Below are 19,245 nucleotides of genomic sequence, written 5' to 3' on the forward strand. Positions count from 1 at the left end.
CAGAGAGACTCAGAAACGTAGACAAGGGAACTGGGGGCTACTGCCTCCGGGAGGGCCGGTGGAGGTCGAGTGGTGGGCCTTGCTGCCCTGACCTTCAGTAGCCTCATGAGAGAACCAGTTCAAGGCTATTTCCTGCTCGCCCTCAGTGGCCAGGTGCTGGGCTGGCTCTGTGGGTACCAGACAGGCTGGATCTCCCACCATGGTAGGAGACCATGTAACCACACCAAAGCATCGGTGGGTGCCATGAAGGTACCCAGCCCGGGCTCCTTGCCCCAGGCCACACTCCAGGAGGTGCTAGAGGTCGCACACACAGGGCGCAGAGTCCAGAACCAGGCCTGGCACAGGGTGGGTAGGGTAGTGGGGAAGGTGTCTGGGAAGTGACATTGGAGTTGACACCTAGGTGATGTGCACACAAATCGCCTGAGGGGCTCATCAAAGTGCAGACTCTGGGGGTTGGGGGGCTGCCTGAGAGTCTGCAGCTCCAATGACAAGCTCCAGGAGACGCTGGTGCTGCTGGGCCCCAGATCACACTGTGAGTACCCAGGCCCTACGGCTACACTGTCCGACTTGGTAACTACTAGCCAAAGGTAGCAATTTAAACATAGAGATTAGAATTAAACAAAGTTGAAAACTCAGTTCCTCAGTCGCGCTAGCCACATCTCGAGTGCCCAGGAGCCCCACGTGGCTGACGGCAGCCGTGTCGCATGGCGCAGATCTGGAACGTGTCACCACAGAAACGGCACTGCTCTGGAGTGGGAGTTAACTAGACAAAGTGGGCAGGAGAGGAAGGTTTCTGGGAGTAGGCGCAGACACACAAGACCCCGAGATGGGGGAGGCGGGTGTCAGAGGAGCAGCAAGGAGGCAGAGGGGTGAGGCTGGAGACAGGCTGAGGCCTCCCCGGGCCGTGGGGCACCCTCTGGGCCATGCTGGCACCTAAGTGAGGTACAAGCCCCTGAGTGGTCTGTGGGGTTCTTGGCAGGGAAGGGGGTCAGAGAAATGGGTGGGGCTTCATTTCTCATCATAGCTTCACTTGCTTTTCCCTCTGCACTTGCCCTCTGCGCCTGGGGCGGTTGCCAGCCTTGTGGAAAGGGCCCTGGGGCCTCATTTGCAGCATCACCAGCTTTTCCACCGCTGCATGTGGGCCCCAGGGCTGTGTCACCACCAGATGGTAACGTAGGTGTCCTTCCTCCCCAGGGGTTCCATGTCCAGCCTGGAATCCTGCACCAGCCGCTTCTCCCAGCTCAGCGCTGCCACCTCCTCCTCCTCCAGCCAGTCCCACAGCAGCTCCCTGATCTCCAGATAGTCATGACGGAGCCCTGCAGGGCAGCACGACTCCCACATCTGCAAGTGTCCACGAGGCCTGGGACCATGTGGGCTGCAGCCGCGGGCCTGGAAACTGACAAAGTCGGGGTGTCTGGAGCTCCATGGGCTCTTCAGGTTGTGAGGACAGAATCATCTCCTACGGGCTTCGCATAATGAAAAGCCAAGGGGTAGGCTGACCACCTGCAGGTCTGGGGGCTCAGGGATGGCATCAGGTTCCATGCCCTCCTCTACCTCTGGCTCTGCTTCCCTGGGGTGGCCTCCTTCTCAGGGGCCTTCCCTGTACAAGGGACCCCATCACCATTAGGCTCCCTCCCTCCCCCCAGCTCAGCTGCAGAAGAGAATCTTGTCTCCCCACAAAGTTCCATCCAACCTCCTAGGAATGTAATCTTATCAGCCTGCTTCGTTCCCATCTGGTCCCTGAACCAATGATGGCTGCCAGGGGAATGGAGAACACTGACAGGCTGGCAGGGCCCTCTGTCCAATCTGGACCAATCTGGACTGGGCACGAGGAAGTACAGTGATTGGCCAGCTGGGATCACATGCGTACCCCTATTGCCAACCACCTGGTCTGAAAAGCACAAGGAGGGGTGCTTCTAGGAATACTGGAGTTCCCCCTAGAAGAAGGGGGAAAGAATGTTGGGGAGGCAGAAATGCTGGGTGTTCACCATAGCATCTAATCCCATAGTGATGCCCTGGGTCTCAAGATATGCAGGTGAGCAGTTATATGAGTTACAGGCTCCACTTTCTGTGGGGAGCCGCTCACCCTGCGTTTGAAATTCATTTTCGCAGCAAATGGCTGGAAGGCCTAACTCTGGCCACCTCTGACTTAAAGAGGTTGGGAAGGCCCAGGGTTTCTGCTGAGTTCCAGGCAGTGATGAAGCAGCTCTGGCTATCTTTATATTCTCTGGAGGTTCCTTTCTCTCCTGGGGATCTATTTAATTACGACTTTTTTGGTTGTAAGTTGCCTCCCAGTGGCTTAACCAAAAAAGGGTGACCATTCATGGGTGCATGTAACTGGCCAGTCTAGGAGGGTTTACTTCAGGTAAGGCTGGATCCAGGATCTAAACATGGCATCAAGACTTCCCTGTGGGGTGTGGGCTGTAAATTTGCTGCAGCTGCCCTGGGGCAAATCTGACCCTCAGAACCAGCTCCAGTATTGAAAAAAATTTCCCTCAAGTTCCTGCATAGGAGGGGCGTGGGTTTCCTTGGGGCCTGAGGACATTTCTCCTTTCATTTCCTGGGCCTCCAAAAAGGAAATAGGTCAAAGGTCACCAAGTGGCAGCCTAAAATTGGATCTGGCCTGCCTTCAGTGTTTTAGTTTTGCCTAAACAAAAGGTTTAAAAATTGGGGTATTTCACACAGAAATCAGCATTTCTGGCTCCCCTTAGGTGTTTAGAAGGGTTGGCAAAATGGGGCCACATTGTGGGTAAAGGCAACAGGGCTGCACCCCTAAATGGGGCCACCCCAGTCCCCACCCCTCTCTATTGACCCACCCCTAGCACACATCACTCACTTGGATTATCTGCCTGGGAGGGAGGGCCCTGGAATAGCTCCACAGTCTGGGGTGAGAGGCTCAGGTTACTCTTATCTCGTAGCCTTGCTTACGTTGGGATGTCTCTGGCCGACACCCAAAGTCACGGGGCCTTGCCCGGGGGCTGGGTGTACAGCCATGGGGATCATCACCTCCATGCAGGCTCGGCATGACAGGACAAGGAGAGCAAGGACTTACTTCCGTGCCACTCTCAACCCCAAACCTAGGGCAGAGGGAAGGAGCTGTCCTCAAAGATCCCCTTCTCCCTGCAGGGAGGGAGCCTCGCCCATCTATGGGGTTTTCAGTTCACTTCTCAGGTATGGAAACAAAATCCAAAACTCTGCATCCTGCATCAAGGGGTGTGTGCACATGCATGAGGGAGAGAGAGGGGGGAAGGTTTGAGACATTCCCAAAACTAATTGCTCCCGTGTCACCAGGCATTTATCACCAAGAGCAATTTGTGATATTTTCCAACTGTCTTTAGATGAATTTCTAGCTTGTCTCTACAAACTAGAAGCACTTTGGGGGGAAGCTGTCCTGGCACTCCCTGCACACTTAGTGTCTAGGACTAGCACCCAGTGAATCCTGCAGAGGCCTTTCCTTGGCTTGGGATTATAAGTGGCTTTTGACAACTGGAACCTGGATCTGCCGATTCCAGAGAAGAGGGTCTGCCATTGGCAGTCCAGCCTTAACAGCAGCAAAGAGGCCCCTCCTTTTGAGAGCTTGCTCTCCCCCTCTCCCTTGGGAAAACTCTAGCTGAAATAGACTTAAGCAACAAAGGGAGTCCCTTTGCTCCTGTAGCTGGAATGACCAAGGGTGAGTCTTGCTCCAGGTATGGCTGGATCCAGAGTCCAGTGTCCTCAGGCTCATGTGGTCAACCTCAACTTCACCTGGGCTTCTTGGCCCCGTGTCCTTTTGCATGCTGGCCTTGTCCTCTCCACCTGGAGGGAAAGGTGGCTGCCGGCATCTCCTAGCCTACAACCACGGGGCTCTCATTCTCTAAGGCAGGAAGAGACTCTTTCCATCTCAAATCCCAGGGAAGGCTCTGACTGGCCCTGCACAGGTCACGTGCTCACTCTCATGCCAGTGGCCTTGTGATTGACATTCCCTCCAGAAGCACCAGGGGGATGGGGGAGAGCCAGTCGCCCAGTGGACAGAGGGAGCTGGCCACAGGAGCAACAGATAGCCACAGCGATATCTGCTATGGTTCTCCTCCTGTGCCAGAGGTCTCTGGGGCCCACACTGGAGTACGTCAATCAGTAGCCATTCTTACCTTCAGGAGGCTTGGGATTAAAAACCCAAGGAAGGACAGCTGAGCTCTTGGCTTCTAAATTCCCCTAGACCCCGGGGGTGGAAGCTCCTTGGCTTGGCTTCTTTCTTCATTTTGTTCATTAACCTACTGTGGCCAGGACAGAAACGACCCACTAGCAATAGGACCTGCCCAGGCACTTTAGGAGCCTGGGTCTTAAAATTTAGACAAGGTGAGGTTTGAGCCCCAGCCATTTTCTCACTAGCTGTGTGACCTCCAGCAGGTGACTTAACCTCTCTGTGCCTCAATATCCTCATCTGTAAAATGGGGATAGCAGTGCCTACCTCATTCACTGGGTCGTAGTGGGATGAAATGAAAGGGGCTGTAAAGTCCTCAGCCCAACGCCTGGCACACAGAAAGCACTTGATATAAGTCAGCGGTTATTCTGATTGTTTAATGCTTCTCATCCAAAGACTCCAGACTCCTTCCTGAGGATGCCCGTCACTGTTTCACATGGGACAGAAGGCCTAGCACTGCGTGTATCTGGAGAAAAGTCGGGGTGGGGATATTAATTCCTCCTGACTTACCCTTTTTAGAAACTGTGTTTTCTGGGCAGATCCACTCACCTGGAAGAGCATAATTCCGAGTGGTATTTCCCTCAACCAGCTGCAGAACGTTCTCCCCACAAGATGAAGTAAGGGGAGTTTGAGACTTTTTTTTCCTATCCTGTGTCTGGAATTTCTCCCCCTGTAAAATGAATTGGTCAGTCTGTTTCAGCCATGAAAACACGACACTTCTTGTTCACCTGACTGTTTGCTCCAACCAGGACCATTAAACGTTTTAGATTTGGATATACCTACTGTCTACTTCCTAAAACCCTGGAGGGTTCCCTGGGTTTGTTCAAGAATTACTCAACTCTTGTTTAAAAGACTCATTTAAAAGAGCGTTTTCAACAGGGGTGACGTCACACACAATGCGTTGCAGATTGGTTCTTCAGAGTGGCGAAGACAGGGCGCAGAAAAAAAAAATCACATTTTTAATATATAAAGCACAGATATATTGTATTAGTTTCCTAGGGCCACCATACCAAATTATCACAAACTTGGGAGCTTAAGACAGAAACTGATTTTCTCACCTTCCAGAGGCCTGAAGTCTGAGATGAAGGCCAGTGTCCCCTCCTAAGGCTCTAGGGGAGAGTCCTTCCTGCCTCTTTGAGCTTCTGGTGGCTCCTGGTGTTCCTTGGCCTGTGGCCATGTCACTCTAGTGTCTGCCTCCATCGTCACCTGACCTTCTCCACTGTGTGTCTCCTTTTTGACAAGGACACCAAGTCATTGCATTTAGGGCCCATTCTAAATCCAGTATGATTTCATCTCAATTATACTTAACCAATTATGCTTGCAAGGATCCCACTTCCAGATAAGGTCACATTCTGAGGTTCTGGGTAGACAAGAATTTGCAAAGTGGGGGAGGCACTATTCAACCCACTGCACGTGCATACTGTGCACGAACAGATCCACGTGCAGCTTATCAGTGGTATTAAATGCAGGCCTCTGGGCCCCACTCAGCACTGCCAATGTGGAATCTTCGGGTGGGTTCCTGGATTCTACTTGCCAGGTCCCCAGGTGAAGGTGAGGGCCCTACTGTCCATCTTCCCTGGCCACTCCGTCCTGTCCCCTGGGTTTTACCCAAGTCCCAGAGTTGCAACCGAGGACAGCCACAGTCCTGACGTCAGGAGGGGGCGGGGCCTAACGGGCTGCACCGATCCTTCTTGCGAGCTCCCTTGGGACAGGGAGCAGGGTGTTGGCTGCCACAGGCATCGTGAGAGCCTGAAAAGGGTCCCTTGTTTTACAGCAGGAGGCCAAGGACCATCACTTGGGGAAGCAGAGGAGGTATGTTTCCTTTGTGTGACTGTATTAGGACCCCCATCTACACTGGCTGCTGTGACCCAGCCCTGCCCAACACATCTAATGCAGGGACAGAAAGCAGCCCGTGCTGCTCCAGTGCAGTGCCTGCACTCATCCCCTGCCACTTTTGCATGCATTGCTCTGGAGCTGTGGGCAGGGGCTCTCGGAGGAACAGCCAGTGGACCCTGGGGGGTAACGGGTGTTGAAAAAGAGCTCCCTGGGGCAGGCGAGCTGGGATCAGGTCTGAGCCTTGGGTCACTGCTGACGTCTGTCTCAGCAGAATAGCCTCCCGGAAGGCCCCTTAGGGGCCTTGGGGCTTGGGTCCAGAGAGGGCAGGATACAACACCCCAGGCTCCCTGTGGCCCAAAGGCTGCCTCGGGGATCAATTCTTCCTCCAAGGCCTGGGGCCTCCATGGAGGCGGGTCTCAGGGCGCTAGTGGCTGTTGCGGGAATTTGAGCAGAGCCTGGAAGGAGCTGGAAAGAGCTGAAAGGAAAGGTGCTGGGTGGCTCTCAGGGACGTCGGAGGCAGTTATGCCTCTCCAGCTCCCCAGCCCTGTTCCCCTCTCCTCCCCTCCCTTCAGTGTCCCCACCAAGAAATGTGGTGAGAAATGCACCACAAAAGCACAATTTGAAACCCCTGACCCTAAGCGTTCTGGAGCCAGGACACAGATCCTTTGAGAATCTGATGAAAGCTGTAAGCATCACATTTGAATCCCGTTTCCATTTCAGGGCCCCTGAAAGCCATCCATTGGCCCCAGGATTGCTACCTTTTCCTGAGGTCTTTCCAGATGCTGAAGTTGTATAAAGAGCAGTGCAGCGGCTGAGACCCGTGTCACCATGGCAACTGCCCAGCACACAACTCTCAGGGTTACAAGCCAGGCCGCCAGGACTTCTGGTCCACATTCCGTGTTCGGGGGTCTTCAATCACTCCTATGGGAGGTGGAGAGGGGATCCTCGCACTGCCATAACTAGTTCATGTTAACCTCTGACCAGCAGGTCGATGACTTAAGTTCTTATAAATTTCTGTCACAGGCATCTCCCCACCACAGGTGAGTACTGGATCTCAGACAATTTTCTGCCTTCTGCTCCACGTCCCATCTAAGCTCTGCCACTGCCTGAGTCCAAAATGTGCCCCTGCTGGGGTGGCATGTCGTTAAGTGTCAGAGTCTTTGGGTTGCCAGAAACCCCCAAATGCAACACAAATTCCCTCAAGCAAAATGGGGATTTACTGGTCTGTGTAGTTGGGAAGTACAAGAATGATCTTGCTTCAGCTGTAGCTGGCTTCAGCTGTAGCTGGCTTCAGGGGCTCTCTGACAACATCCTCTTTCCTTCTTGGTTGGATTCTTCCCCACGTTGGTGTCATTTTCCTCCTCCATACAGCCCACACCCTGGAAGCTGGACAATCCTGGCAGAGAGTCACTCTCCCCCAATTCCAGAAGTTCCAGGGTGGGCTTTGCCTGGCCAACTGGGACAGATGCCTATTCCTGAACCATTCACTGAAGCCACCTGGGACTTGGAGGGAGGGGACAGTGCCAGCTGAACCACAAGGATGGAGTCTGGGGGAGAGATAGTGCCCCAAAGGCAACACAAGGAAGGCTCACTGCAGTGGCTCACTTTCCTCGGGCATGGGGGGAGGGGTGTCTGGATGCAAGAATCTGCAGCTCTCTGATGGCGACCTCTGGTGGCCAGAGCATCCCCTGCCCCTGTGTAGGGCAGGCTGGAAATGCCGGCGACTTAACCTCCAAGAGCAGCCCTCAACCCAACGAATGAATGTAGGCTGATAAAAGCCCTCAGTCCCGCACCAGCAGGTGGCCAACCAGAGGCCCACCTCCACTACCCTAGAGGCCCAGGGGGCTGAGCCTGGTTGCCCACAGTGGGAGTTGCCCACTTATGCACCGTGTAAGGGCTGCCTTCCCTTCCCTGCCTCACTTTCTGTCCCCCAGCAGGGCTTCCTGGAGTCACCTCCCAAATAAACTACTTGCCCTCACATCTTTGTGTCAGGCTCTGCTGCTGGGGGTACCCAGCCTAAGATGGGAAGTTACTGAAAGATGAGAGACGATGTTGGGAGGCAAAGAGAGCTACCTGCCTGTGACAAATTAAAAAAGAAATCCAGGGGCCACAGGGAATGCGAGTGTGGGCAGGATTCACATTGTTCAGCGTGTCCCAGTCGCTGAACCAGGGACCCTGAGGCACACCACGGCAGACCCTCCCCAGGTGCTATGTGCTCCCTCTGGCCTGGAGTCCACCTGGCCCACGCACAACACTGTACATGTCCCCCAGCTGCCAGCCAGCTGAATACGAAGAGGTTAGCCTTTACGACAATGATTTCCACAGCCTGTTGCCTCAGGACCTCCGGGTGGAGGGAGATGTTCCCTGCAGGTTCCTGGACCCGACCACCCGAGAGTCATCAGTGGGTCATTCTGGGGGGCGACATTCAGACCCGCAGCCAGGCCTGGGAGCTGTCTTAGGAATACGTCAAAGCAATTCTCCAGTGCCTAAGAATTTGTCTGAGCTCTTGGCACTCCTTCCTACCCTTGAGCACTGGCAGCAAAACATCGTTACAGGCCCAGGGGTTCATTAAAAGAAAGCAAAATACAAAATGAAACTTCCAGGTGGAGGTGAAACACAAGGTCCCTGGAAGAACACGTGAACTTGGTTGTTTACATTTCTGGAGGGAGGCATAAACACCTGTGACATCTGCCAGCATTCTTGGGTAATTATCTAATATGGGGCATATTTTTATGAGATAAAGCTTTTTATAAGTATACTTGGATAAAAAATTAATTGTAAATTTTCAACAACAACAAAAAAGTTTCGGGACATGCTGTGAAAGCCACTCCTCTCCTCCCTCCAACCTGGAAATAACCCAGGACAGGGGCTGAGTGAGAAGGTAGAACTTGTGGGCTACGGGCTGACGGATTCACTGTTTATCAGATGTGCCCCAGGACAGACTGGCCCATGGCACCTACCGTGGGACCCCGTAGGGAATGTTGCAGGCTGACACAGTGGCTCTCCACTTGTCTATCCTGCCTTCAGGGGAGAGAGAAACACTCAGACCCACAGACGCGTCGCTGCAGGAACTCAGCGGCTGGGAACTGGCCTGTGACAGTTTCCTTCTGAAGTGAAACTAGACCTGTGTTAGAGTAGCTCGACGGCAGTGGCTGAGTCAACCTCCTGTATTCATGCTCCTTTTGCAGCTTTTCATCAAGGGACAAAGCTTCAAGAGGCCTCACGTGCTTCTCTCCTGGGATCCCTCTCTCCACCTTGATCCAAAGCCTCAACCAGCTTCTCATTCGCAGGGAGGATGAGACACCACGTGGACCGGAGCTGCGTCCTCAGCTGTGGCCACCCCAGACCAGGCCCACTGGCCCGTTAGCTGACTGCAGATACACGAGCCCAGCTGGAACCACTGATCCTAACCCGGACCCACAGAATCACCCAGCTGACCCTAGAATCACAAGAAATCATTATTTTTCATGAGAAGCCATGACTGGCTGTTGTTTTAAGCCACCAGTTTTGCACTGGTTTGTTGTGGAGTACTAGGTAAGTTTCAGATATAGTTTAAGATCAAGGTGCCGGCAGATTCCATCTTGGTGACAGCCCCCCGGCTGGCTTGTAGATAGCGGCTGCCCTCCCGCCGTGTGCTCACATGGTCTGGTCCTTGTGTGCATGCCTGGAGAGGGTGCTCTCCTATCTCCTCCTCTTCCACCCTCATGACCTCACTTAACTGAATCAAAGGGCCCCCCCCATACCCTACTACCATCATATTGGGGGTTAAGACTTCAACACAAAAATCTTAGGAACACAAACGTTCAGTCCATGACATGCATGGATCTATTTGAGGACCTTCTGGAAGCAGCCGCACCTCCCCAATTTCCCCTCCCCGCAGAGCCGCTAAGCATACAGTGTGACATATACTCATGGGGCAGGGTGTCTCCAGGCACTTTCTGAAGACCCTCAAAGCCACAAGTTATAAACTCGACTCACAGGGATGCAGGTCACGCGCAAGAGAGGCCAGCTGCTGGAGACGCGATGAACTGTAAAGGGCAGACCCAGACGGGGACCAGCCATTCTCAGCCCTGCCAAGTCCTTGCCTCATGAGGGCATCAGCTGGGGCTGCTAGCTCTCCCTCTTTTAAAGAGAAACCAGAAATCTGGAGTTATCTCCCAACTTCTAAGCGTTGGCAACTAATTCCAATTCTATTAAAATATGGTGAGGACTAAACCTTTTCAAAGTGTGGTCCAGACACCCACTGTCATCACCTGGGAGCTTGTGAGACCTGCAGGCTCTTGGGCCCCAACCTGGGCCAGAACCCGCATTTTTAACAAGCTCTCCAGGTGATTCAGGTACACCTTAAAGTGAAAACCCCTGGAGTAAACAAAACAGTTCAGGGAGCTGGATGTGCCTTGGGCTGCCTGCTCTCAATTCCTGACTCAGCTGAGGCAGTGCCACCTGTTGAGACCCAGAGGCACATCAAGTCCATGATTCTGAATTCAGATGCCACATGCCACATTCACACTCCTTTAACTGTATCAGTTTATTCAAGTGGTAGAAAAACCCTCTTGGAGGCAGGACAAAATAGCGAGCCTGCAAACATGATTCCAAGGAGCTTCTTGTGACAGGAAAGAGTTCTAATTGGCAAATTCAATGAGGTCCGTAAAAAAAAAAAAAAGGGTCCCATGATGGGGCCATCATCTCTTCAATCCACCCTGTCCAAGGGGGCTGGCTGGACCCTGCCACTTGGCCATCGTCGGTCCCATTTGCTATCGGCCCCTCCCCCAGGAGGCCGGGGCAGGCTCTTTGGCAGTGGGGTGGGCCCTAGTGGGACAAGCCTCTTGAGTAGCAGACACAGGCAGGCAGGGAAGAGGGCCATCTCTCCAGGGAGTGCTGTATTGCTAGCATTGCACATGCCACTGCTGGCGACCAGGTGAGGGGCTGAAGCGTGGATGCTGTCAGAAGCCTGGCCGAGGCCACCCAGATGGTCAGTGGCCTTGTAATTTCCCCTGTAGAAGCCAGAGCTCGTAGAAACAAGACTCCAGAACAGGCCATAATGGGCAGCTGGAGGTTTCAGTCCTTGAAGGGGTTACAGGTGTCACCCAGCTGCTCCTTCTCACTGGCTAGGAGCTCCCCGTTCATCTCTTGCAGTGGGTGGTACACGTAGGCCCCGTCCAGGTGCCGCCTCCGCTCTGTCCTTGACCCGAGGAACAATGACACGTTTGCTGCTGCGCTGATCAGCAGAAGGAAAACCAGGGCCAAGGTGAGGGCCAGCCAGGTGGTCCTGGGGGCAGGAGAGAAACCCCAAACAGGGATGCTGTCAGGCGACTGGGGCTGGGGGAATGCTGGAGGGGCTTCCCTCCCTCCCCTCACTTCGCTCCTTCACCCAGAACAAGGTCAGGGCCCTCCAGGGACCATGTAGGAACTGTTGAGGAGCAAACAGGCCTGGTGGGCCTGGGGGCACACTCCACACATGTTCAGGGAGCAGCGAGGACAGTTATTCTGTGGGACGAAGGCCGGTGCTACCACATCTCCTGATGTTTCAAGAGAAGCCATGAAAAAAGATTTTTACTGAATGTTACTGAGTTTCAGACGTTGCTGATAAATGTTAATTATGCAGACCAAATTAAATACAGTTTGGAATCTAATCTGCCCCAAGAGGCACCAACTTGCATCCTGTGTTCCCGGGGATGTTGACAACAGAGGCTGGGCTCTCTCCAATGTCCTCAAAGCTGACAGGGCAGGGAGGACCCACACCTCATCCTCCCAGGCAGGGAGCTGGTGCGGACAGGTGGGTCCTTCAATGAGCTTTTTTCCTTCATGTGAGTCTTTGGCTGAAACCCTCAATGCAAAAGCAAACACAAGCAGACTGCCTGGGGGCCAGGCCTACAGCAGCCTCCCACAGCTCCCTTCCCCTCGCTCCAGGTCTGCATGGTCTCACACCTGAGGTGCCTGAGCTTGGGGTTCAGGGCTCCTGGGAGCCACTGTCCCTGCCCCAGTGCATTTCCCACCACACTTCCAGGATTTTCCTCTGGGCCTCACCCCAAACTCATGGGGTCGGGACCTCCAGGAGGGACCTGGGATCTGCATTTGTGATGAGCTCCCAGGTGCTGCCTTGAGGACAAAGCCAAGAAGCTTTGCACTCATACCCACACCTGGTTCCCACCTTGAGTGGTCTGCGCGGGGCTGGGCACCCAGGGTAGGGCTATGGGAGGTGAGAACCATGAGAAAAGAGGTTCTCTAAGTGGGGTTCCCAGACCACAGCGTTGGCATCACCCAGGGTCAAGTCTCAGAAATGCAGGTTCTTGAGCCCAGCTCTTTTAATACACTCTCCTGGAGGCCAAGTTGGAGGCCCTCTGCACTAGAAAATAGAGATAAAGCCCCAACATGAGGCCTGAGTTCACGAGGGTGCCCGAGAAAGGACATCAGTTCCTCTGGGCGTCATGTTTCTGCGCCGGCAGCTGAGAAAACAAGCCCATGCCCTGCCCCCTCAACTCCACTGAGGTGGTGGCTGGGGTCCTTCTCAGCATCGCTCTGGATGGCTCAGGTGGCTGCAGGCATCAGCTGGGATTCTCCCTGTGCTTATGTTGGAGAAATGTCACCTGGGTGCCCACGCAGCCCTGCGCAGTCCCTGAGCAGACGCATCTTCAAGGTGAAAGCAGGGGGATTCCTCCCACCCCAGCTTCCACCAAAGCACATACCTGGTGAAGAGGGAGAGTTCTCCTGCCTTCAGGGTGGCCTCGGGTGGCAGGAGACACTGCTTCACTGCAAGATGCCAGGGAGAAGCTGCAGACTGGGAGGGGAGGGGTCTGCCCCCTGTTGCCCCGGGTAGGGTGTCTGGGAGGGGCTGTACCTTGTGAGAGGATGCTGGTCAAGGTGGGTGCCCTGGCGAGGCTGCAGTTGCCAGTCTGGGGGTCGCAGGGACACTGGTGCTCACACTTGCAAGGGCTCTGGCAGCCTGGCCCGTACCAGCCGAGGGGACATTCTGCAAGGAGGGGCCAGAAAGACAGAGATGGAGGCCTTGGTGGCAGGGCCTCTCTCGGCACAGCCAGGATGGGACACAAGTGTGTAGAGCTGGCCTGAGCAGAAGCACTTCCTGGGTGGGGGTCCCGCCAGCTTACCCTGCACACAGGTGTCTCCAGTGAAGCCAGGGGGACAGGTGCAGGTCCCCTGAACTGGGTCACAGGTGGCTCCATTATGACACTGGCACTTCTTGGCACATTCCTCCCCAAAGGAGCCATTGGTGCAAGCTGGGATGGGGGAAGGGGATTCTCTGCAAAATCTGGTCCTGTCCCTGCACCCCAGGCTGGGGTCGACAGGATTGCAAATGCATCTCCATCACCAAAAGCGGCCCTGTAGGTTCACATTCTCACAACAGATAGTTCTGTTGAACTTACAACGTGATAGGCTCGAGGCCACACCCCTATGGGGCTTCCAATCTAGAAGGGCAGGCAGCCAGGGAGCCAGAAAGCACAGCATCAGAGGACAAGTGAGGATGAGCACTGGAGGGATGTGACTGAGTGTGGCGAAGGCAGGCACTTAATGGGGCAGAGGGACCTCTGAGGACGGGACTCTGAGGCTGAGGCTTGGAAGGGAGGAACAGAGCAGGGAAGGGCCGGGGCACCAGGGGTCGGGCAGGTCATACAAAGGAGTTTGGATTTTTCACTCAGTGTGAAAGAAAGCCACTGAAGGATTTAAGCTGTAAAACGTCTCCCTGAAGAATCTTCTAATTCCCAGAACCTGTGAATGTGAGCTTCTTTGGAAAGAGGGTCTTTGCAGATGCAATTAAGTTAAGGGTCTCGAGAGGAAAACACCCTGCATTTAAGGTGGAACCAAAATCCAGTGGCCTGGGGCCCTTGTAAGAGAACAGAGGAAGACTGGACACCAACAAGGGAGGTGTGCCTGTAAAGTCGGAGGCAGAGATTGGGGTGATGCAGTTACAACCCAAGGACTGTGGGAACCACCAGGAGCTGGAAGAGGCAGGGTGTTTCAGAGGGAGTCCCTGCTGACACCTTGATTATGGAGTTCTGGCCTCCAGAACTGTGAGAGAATAAATTTGTTTTAAGCCCCTGAGTTTCTGGACTCTGTTGCCACAGCCCCAGGACACTAATACAGTGATATACACATGAGGCAAAAGCAAGAGACGAGAGGCAAGGGACCTGCAGACCAGGACGTGGGGATAAAGGCAGCTGAGGCTCACAGCTGCCAGGCTCACCCTCTTCCATGTGCCCAGGGGGCCAGGAAGGAGGCTGGCCTGGTGGCTTTTACCTTCACTGCAGTTGGACCCTGTCCATCCAGCTTCACAGTGGCAGCCAGCTGCCAAGACAAGACCGAGAAGGCCAGGTGAGGGCCCAGGCAGAGCTGGGGCAGTGAGAGTGGGGAGCCCAGGCTGGAGCTGCCTCCCACAGAGCCCCACTCACTCTCTGTGCAGAGCCCGTGCTGGCTGCAGTTGGCAGGGCCGCAGTCCAGCTCGTTGCAGGCGGCACCCTGCCAGAAGTGCCCTGAGCACTGGCAGCGCCCCTCCACGCAGGTCCCGTGGCCGTTGCAGTCAGGTGGCTGGCAGCGGGGCTCGTGCAGACACACCACAGTGGACACGCGGCGGGGACAGCGCCACATGTTGTCCTGGCTGCAGGAGAATAGGCGTGTGAAGAGAGGTTGAGGTGCTGGCCACCCTCAGCCAACCCCTCAAACCACCCACTGCAGCCCATGGGGACTGCTCTCCTTGCCTCTCTTCATTGCCTCTTCTCCAGCCTTTTATAGGTTCTTCCCAGCCTCTACAATCCCTTCCACCCCAGGGCCTTTGCACAAGTTGCTCTTGGTCCAGAAGGCTCTCCTGTTCCTCCCTAGCCACTTCCTCATCCTCCAGATCTCAGCCCATGTTTCACTATTCTCAGGTCTTTCCTGACCGATCAGTTGGCCCCTTCTGTTGGCCTGAGCAATGCAGCTACACTATGTATACTTCCTGTAAGCAGAGAGAGGCAGGGATCTAGGCTCCTCCTGCTCTCTGCTGAAACCCCAGGGCCTGGCACACAGTAGGTACTCAGTACTTGCTGAATGAGACAGCTGGGGATAGGCCTGGATTGAACCTCAACAAGGGGGCTCTAGTAAGCTTACCAGTGATCAGATGGGTAACTGGCCAAGGTCCCATTGAGCACGAAGGTGGCAGAGCCCCCTCCATCCAGGTTGATGGCATTGACCACATCCTGTTTCAGCAGGAACTCCGCCATCTCCCACAGGTTAATGCTGTGGCACAAGAGCAGGGCTGCTGACTGCCGTTTCTGGGTTAACTCATCTTATCTTGCACAGTGGACAGCATCACATACCCACTGTGACAAGCAGATTTCTAAATGGCCCCCCTAAAGGTGTCCTGTCCCAATCACTGGAAGCTGTTACTATAACAAGAGATCACTCTCGTGACTGTATTAGGATACTTGGCATAGCTGTCTGCAAATGGGGACACTATCCTGGATTACCTGGGTGGACCCGACAAAATCACGAGACCTTAAAAGCAGAAAACATCTCTGGCTGGAGACAGAAGAGGAAGTGAAAGAGATCGGAATTACAAGGGGATTAGATAGATAGGACACATCTTTGCAGCTTGAGGGTTGGGAGAGCTTGTATTTGAGGAATGCAGATGACCTCAGGAGCAGAAAGGCCCCCTGGTGGACAGTCAGCAAGGACACAAAGACCTCAGTCCTACAACTGTGAGGAATTGCATTCTGCCAACAACCTGAATGAGCTGGGAAGAGGATTCTTTTCCAGGAGCTCCAGAGAAGCATCCTGCCTGGCCAACAGCTGGATTTTGTCTGTGAGACACTTTGAACAGAGAACCCAGTTGAGCCTTCCAGACTCCTGACCTAGAGAGCTATGATCTCACAAATCAGTGCTGACTCTGCTAATTTGTTACACAGCCATGGTGAAGTAGCTCACTCACTTTACAGAGGGGGAAACAGCAGCTCAGAGAGGTTGAGTAACTTGTCTACGGCTACAGAGCTAGCAGATGGCTGAACTGGGATTGGAACCAAGGTCATTTCCCTGCTAACTTTGTGATAATTTCCTTTCATTCCAACCAGAGTTCAGGAGAGATGAGGCCTAAGGTGGGGAGACTGATAGTAAGTGTGTGGAAGACAATGAACTCTTGGAAGTGGGACAGACCTAGGGACTCTACCAGTGGGAAGACAGGGGACAGATGGGTGTGAATGTCCCTGGGGAATAGCTGGGGGTCAGAAGGGCAGCTCTTGGTGGGCTGAAGTTCCTCAGAGCAGAACTCAGCCCAGGCCAGAGGCCCTGGCTCGTGGCACTCACCCCCGCTGCTCTGTCTGCCCATCCACGTGGAAGAGCACCAGTCGCCCCTTCCGGTCGTGGCCCACGGCCGTCCTGGCCGATATCACATTCACAAATTTGCTGAAGGAACCTGAAGGAGAGGCAGCCTGGCTTATCACCTGGTTCTTTGGGAGGCCTTCTACTACCTGCTACTTCCTGCCAGTCCAGCACCACTCTACCCCCAGGTCTATGCCATCCAGCATCTCACTGCCTGCCTGCCTCCTGCCCAGTCTCAGCCAGTCCCCAGGAGGAGCCAAAGGGCTCTTCTTAAATGTAAATCAAGTGAGGTCCACCTCCAGGTGAAAACGCTCCAATGCTTCCATTGTTAGAACAAAATCCAAATGCCTTACCAACGCCTGGCATGACCACCCTGGACTTCTACCTCATCTCCTGGGGGTCCCCCCTCTCAACACCCTGCAGCCACTTTCTGTTCCTTCTGGCTGGACAGTGCTTCTTCCTAGTTCTTTCCATGGCATGCGCCTTCTGATCTAAGTCACCTCCTCCATGAGGCTTTCCTTGACTGCACAGTTTAAAATAGCCTGTTTCCACATCAGGGCCATGGTACCCCTTCCCCGCCCCAGTATTTCACATCCCAGTGGTTCCCAAACTCGAGTGTCTATCAGAATCATCCAGAGGGCTCCTCAGAACACACATTCTTGGGCCTCACCCCCAGGGATTCTGATTCCGCAGCTCTGAGGCAGGGGGGTAGGGGCTGAAGTTCTGCATTTACAACAAGCTCCTGGGTGATGCTAATACTGCTGGTCCTCAAATATTTTAGCAGCACTTCTCTATTCCCTTGTCCATATCGCCTTTCCTCCAACTTTATTTTTCTTAACACTTACCACTTCTCTTCATCATGTTATATATTTTCTTTCTTACACACTCCACAAGAGCAGAGACCTTACCTGTCTTAATATCCACAGATCCCCAGTGCCTAGAATAGTGCTTGTTGAAAGACTTCCCCCACCACCCTATCAGTCCTAGTTCTCAAGAGGGCTGTTGCCAACACCCCCACCCACCACCCACATCTCATCATACTCGATGCCACCCCCTCACCTGTTTCCTGTGTCTCATTGCACTCAGCTGCCTGACTCTCGTTGATGTAGATGCTTCCATTACGAATCAGCCACACAACCCCACTCAGCAGCTGCACAAAAGGATTTTCAGTGTCCAGCACTTCCTCTTCAGACAGGTACCTAGACAGAGGGAAACCAAGAGACTCAGTCAACAGCAGTGGCAGCTGCGGGTATTGGGACTCCATACTCACTGCCTGGCTGCTTGATTCCTCCTCATGCCCAGGAACCTCCCTGGTCCTGGAAGCAGCCTTTGCAAACAGTCTACACATCCCAATCTACACTTCATTTAACAGATCTCAAGTCCATCTATGGCCCTCGACCTCTCAGGCCATCACCCCTGATCCCTACACAGCCTCTTAACAGGCCTCCTTGCTTATACTATGGCCCCTCCAGCCTAGAGGTCAGCAGGGTCAGCGCAAGCTTTTAAATAACCAAAGTCAGTTGTGTCACCCTGATACTTTGTTCCTTCCTTCAGGCTCTCACAAACACCAAGCCCCTCAGTACCTCTGAGCCTTAGTGCTTGCTGTTCCTTCTGACTGCAAAATTCTTCCTTTAGTTCTGACCCTGGCTGACTTGTGATTAATCTGCAGGTCTCCACTTAAAAGTCACCTTCTCAGACAAACCTTTCCTGATTACCTTCCCTAAACTCAACACTCTATTTACAATCAGTTCAACCTGTCCATTGCTTCACTGCACATACGCAATCTGAACTAACTTAGTTATCTCCCTAGCTTTTGTTTATTTTTCCTAGAAATGGGGGAGGTCCGTGAAGGCAAAGACTGTGCACTTGTTCACAGCTATTTCCCTGGTGCGTAGCTCTCTGCCAGATACAATACCCGATACAAAGCAAGTGCTGCACAATACAGGAAGATGAATGAACTCTGCAAGGAGGGTGTTACTGTCCCCATTCTGCAGCTGAGGAAACGGAGGCTTAGCTTGGTCAGGGAACTTGAACACGGCGGCACGGTTACACCCGAATTCTCAGGCCCTCTGCCCTCGGCAGTCATGGGGGCTCCCTGCCTTCTCACCCGGTAACCAGGGTCCCGTCGCGGCGGATCCCGAACTGCGCGTTCTGCAGCCCCCCGGCGCTGCTCACCCGCCGCCCGTCGCTCACAACGTTCCCCAGGCACTCGCCCGTGTCCATGCGGAAGAAGCCGCCGTTCTGAGCGACGCTGCAGCCGGCAGCCCGCGCCGTCTCCTCCACCGTGGTGCGGCGCCTCGACGCGCAGCCGCCGGACCCGCCAGGCTCCAGCACGGAGAAGGTGCGCAGGGGTTCGGCGGCCCGCGTCAGGTGGCCGGCCACCGCGCGGTGCTCGAAGTGCGAGACGAAGGTGCGCACGGTGGGGCCGCGGGCGCCAGGGGTCACGGGGGACAGCGGCCAGCTCTCGTGCTCGCGGCTGCCAGCGCGCACCCTCGTGCAGTCCCGGACGGAGCGCGGCCGCGCGCGCGAGTACGGCAGCAGCAAGTCGTCGTCGCGGGAGGACCTGCGGGGATGGGGCAGACGTAAGCCTGGAGGACTGTGCCCCAGGCGGAGGAACCCTGAACCAGGCTCGCCCCACCTCCCCCGGGGGGGCTGTACTCACCCGGAGCCGAGGGCGCCGAACGCCTCGCCAAGGAAGCTGCGCAGTACAACGAGGAAGAGAAGCCAGCGACCTATGGAGGCCGCCATGTTGGACGCAGGCCTCTAGTCACGTGAACACACCCCACGTGACCCAGGACCTCTGGTGGCAGCTTTTAGCCCTGGGTCGCTTACGTTTCTTCCGATATCGCGAGATCTCGTCCTGTAATTTACCGTGTGTCTTTAGAGGGGGTGGGGCGCTGGGGTGGCGGGAACTTTTTGTTACT

The 19,245-nt window shown here is 54.5% G+C and overlaps 2 protein-coding genes across 5 annotated transcripts in view; one reads left to right on the forward strand and one right to left on the reverse strand.

Annotated features, from left to right (window-relative positions):
• The window catches only part of SEC14L5 (SEC14 like lipid binding 5), a 39,250-nt gene extending 34,296 nt beyond the window's left edge, over positions 1-4,954 (forward strand). The window contains exon 16 of the mRNA XM_010950927.3: positions 1,195-4,954. Within this exon, the coding sequence (XP_010949229.1) occupies positions 1,195-1,303 (109 nt within the window). The 3' untranslated portion in view covers positions 1,304-4,954. The remainder of the gene's footprint in view (positions 1-1,194) is intronic.
• A 5,565-nt stretch (positions 4,955-10,519) lies between these two features.
• NAGPA (N-acetylglucosamine-1-phosphodiester alpha-N-acetylglucosaminidase) lies at positions 10,520-19,122 on the reverse strand. Of its 4 annotated transcripts, none has more exons than XM_074346723.1 (11): positions 18,984-19,122; positions 18,429-18,884; positions 17,381-17,520; positions 16,307-16,415; positions 15,116-15,244; positions 14,422-14,627; positions 14,270-14,317; positions 13,123-13,251; positions 12,855-12,986; positions 12,703-12,766; positions 10,520-11,285 (listed from the first exon to the last, which is right to left on the reverse strand). In XM_074346723.1, the coding sequence occupies exons 1-11, from the start codon at positions 19,067-19,069 to the stop codon at positions 11,075-11,077; spliced, it is 1,710 nt and encodes a 569-aa protein (XP_074202824.1). In that variant the 5' UTR covers positions 19,070-19,122; the 3' UTR covers positions 10,520-11,074. The 4 variants fall into 4 exon arrangements, 3 of the variants coding, with proteins under 3 accessions (XP_074202824.1, XP_074202825.1, XP_074202826.1); XR_012500415.1 differs by having other exon boundaries at positions 11,213-11,285; positions 14,217-14,317; XM_074346724.1 differs by lacking the exon at positions 13,123-13,251.
• Positions 19,123-19,245: the final 123 nt, after the last annotated feature.

The sequence above is a fragment of the Camelus bactrianus genome, chromosome 18, assembly GCF_048773025.1.
Source record: "Camelus bactrianus isolate YW-2024 breed Bactrian camel chromosome 18, ASM4877302v1, whole genome shotgun sequence".
Taxonomy (NCBI): Eukaryota; Metazoa; Chordata; class Mammalia; order Artiodactyla; family Camelidae; genus Camelus; species Camelus bactrianus.

Coding starts and splice junctions, on each gene's coding strand:
- NAGPA (XM_074346723.1), bottom strand. CDS start 19,069: ATGGCGGCCTCCATAGGTCGCTGGCTTCTCTTCCTCGTTGTACTGCGC. Junction 16,416..17,380: donor CAATGAGACACAGGAAACAG/GTGAGGGGGTGG, acceptor CCTCTCCTTCAG/GTTCCTTCAGCAAATTTGTG. Junction 12,987..13,122: donor TGGAGACACCTGTGTGCAGG/GTAAGCTGGCGG, acceptor CCCTCCTTGCAG/AATGTCCCCTCGGCTGGTAC.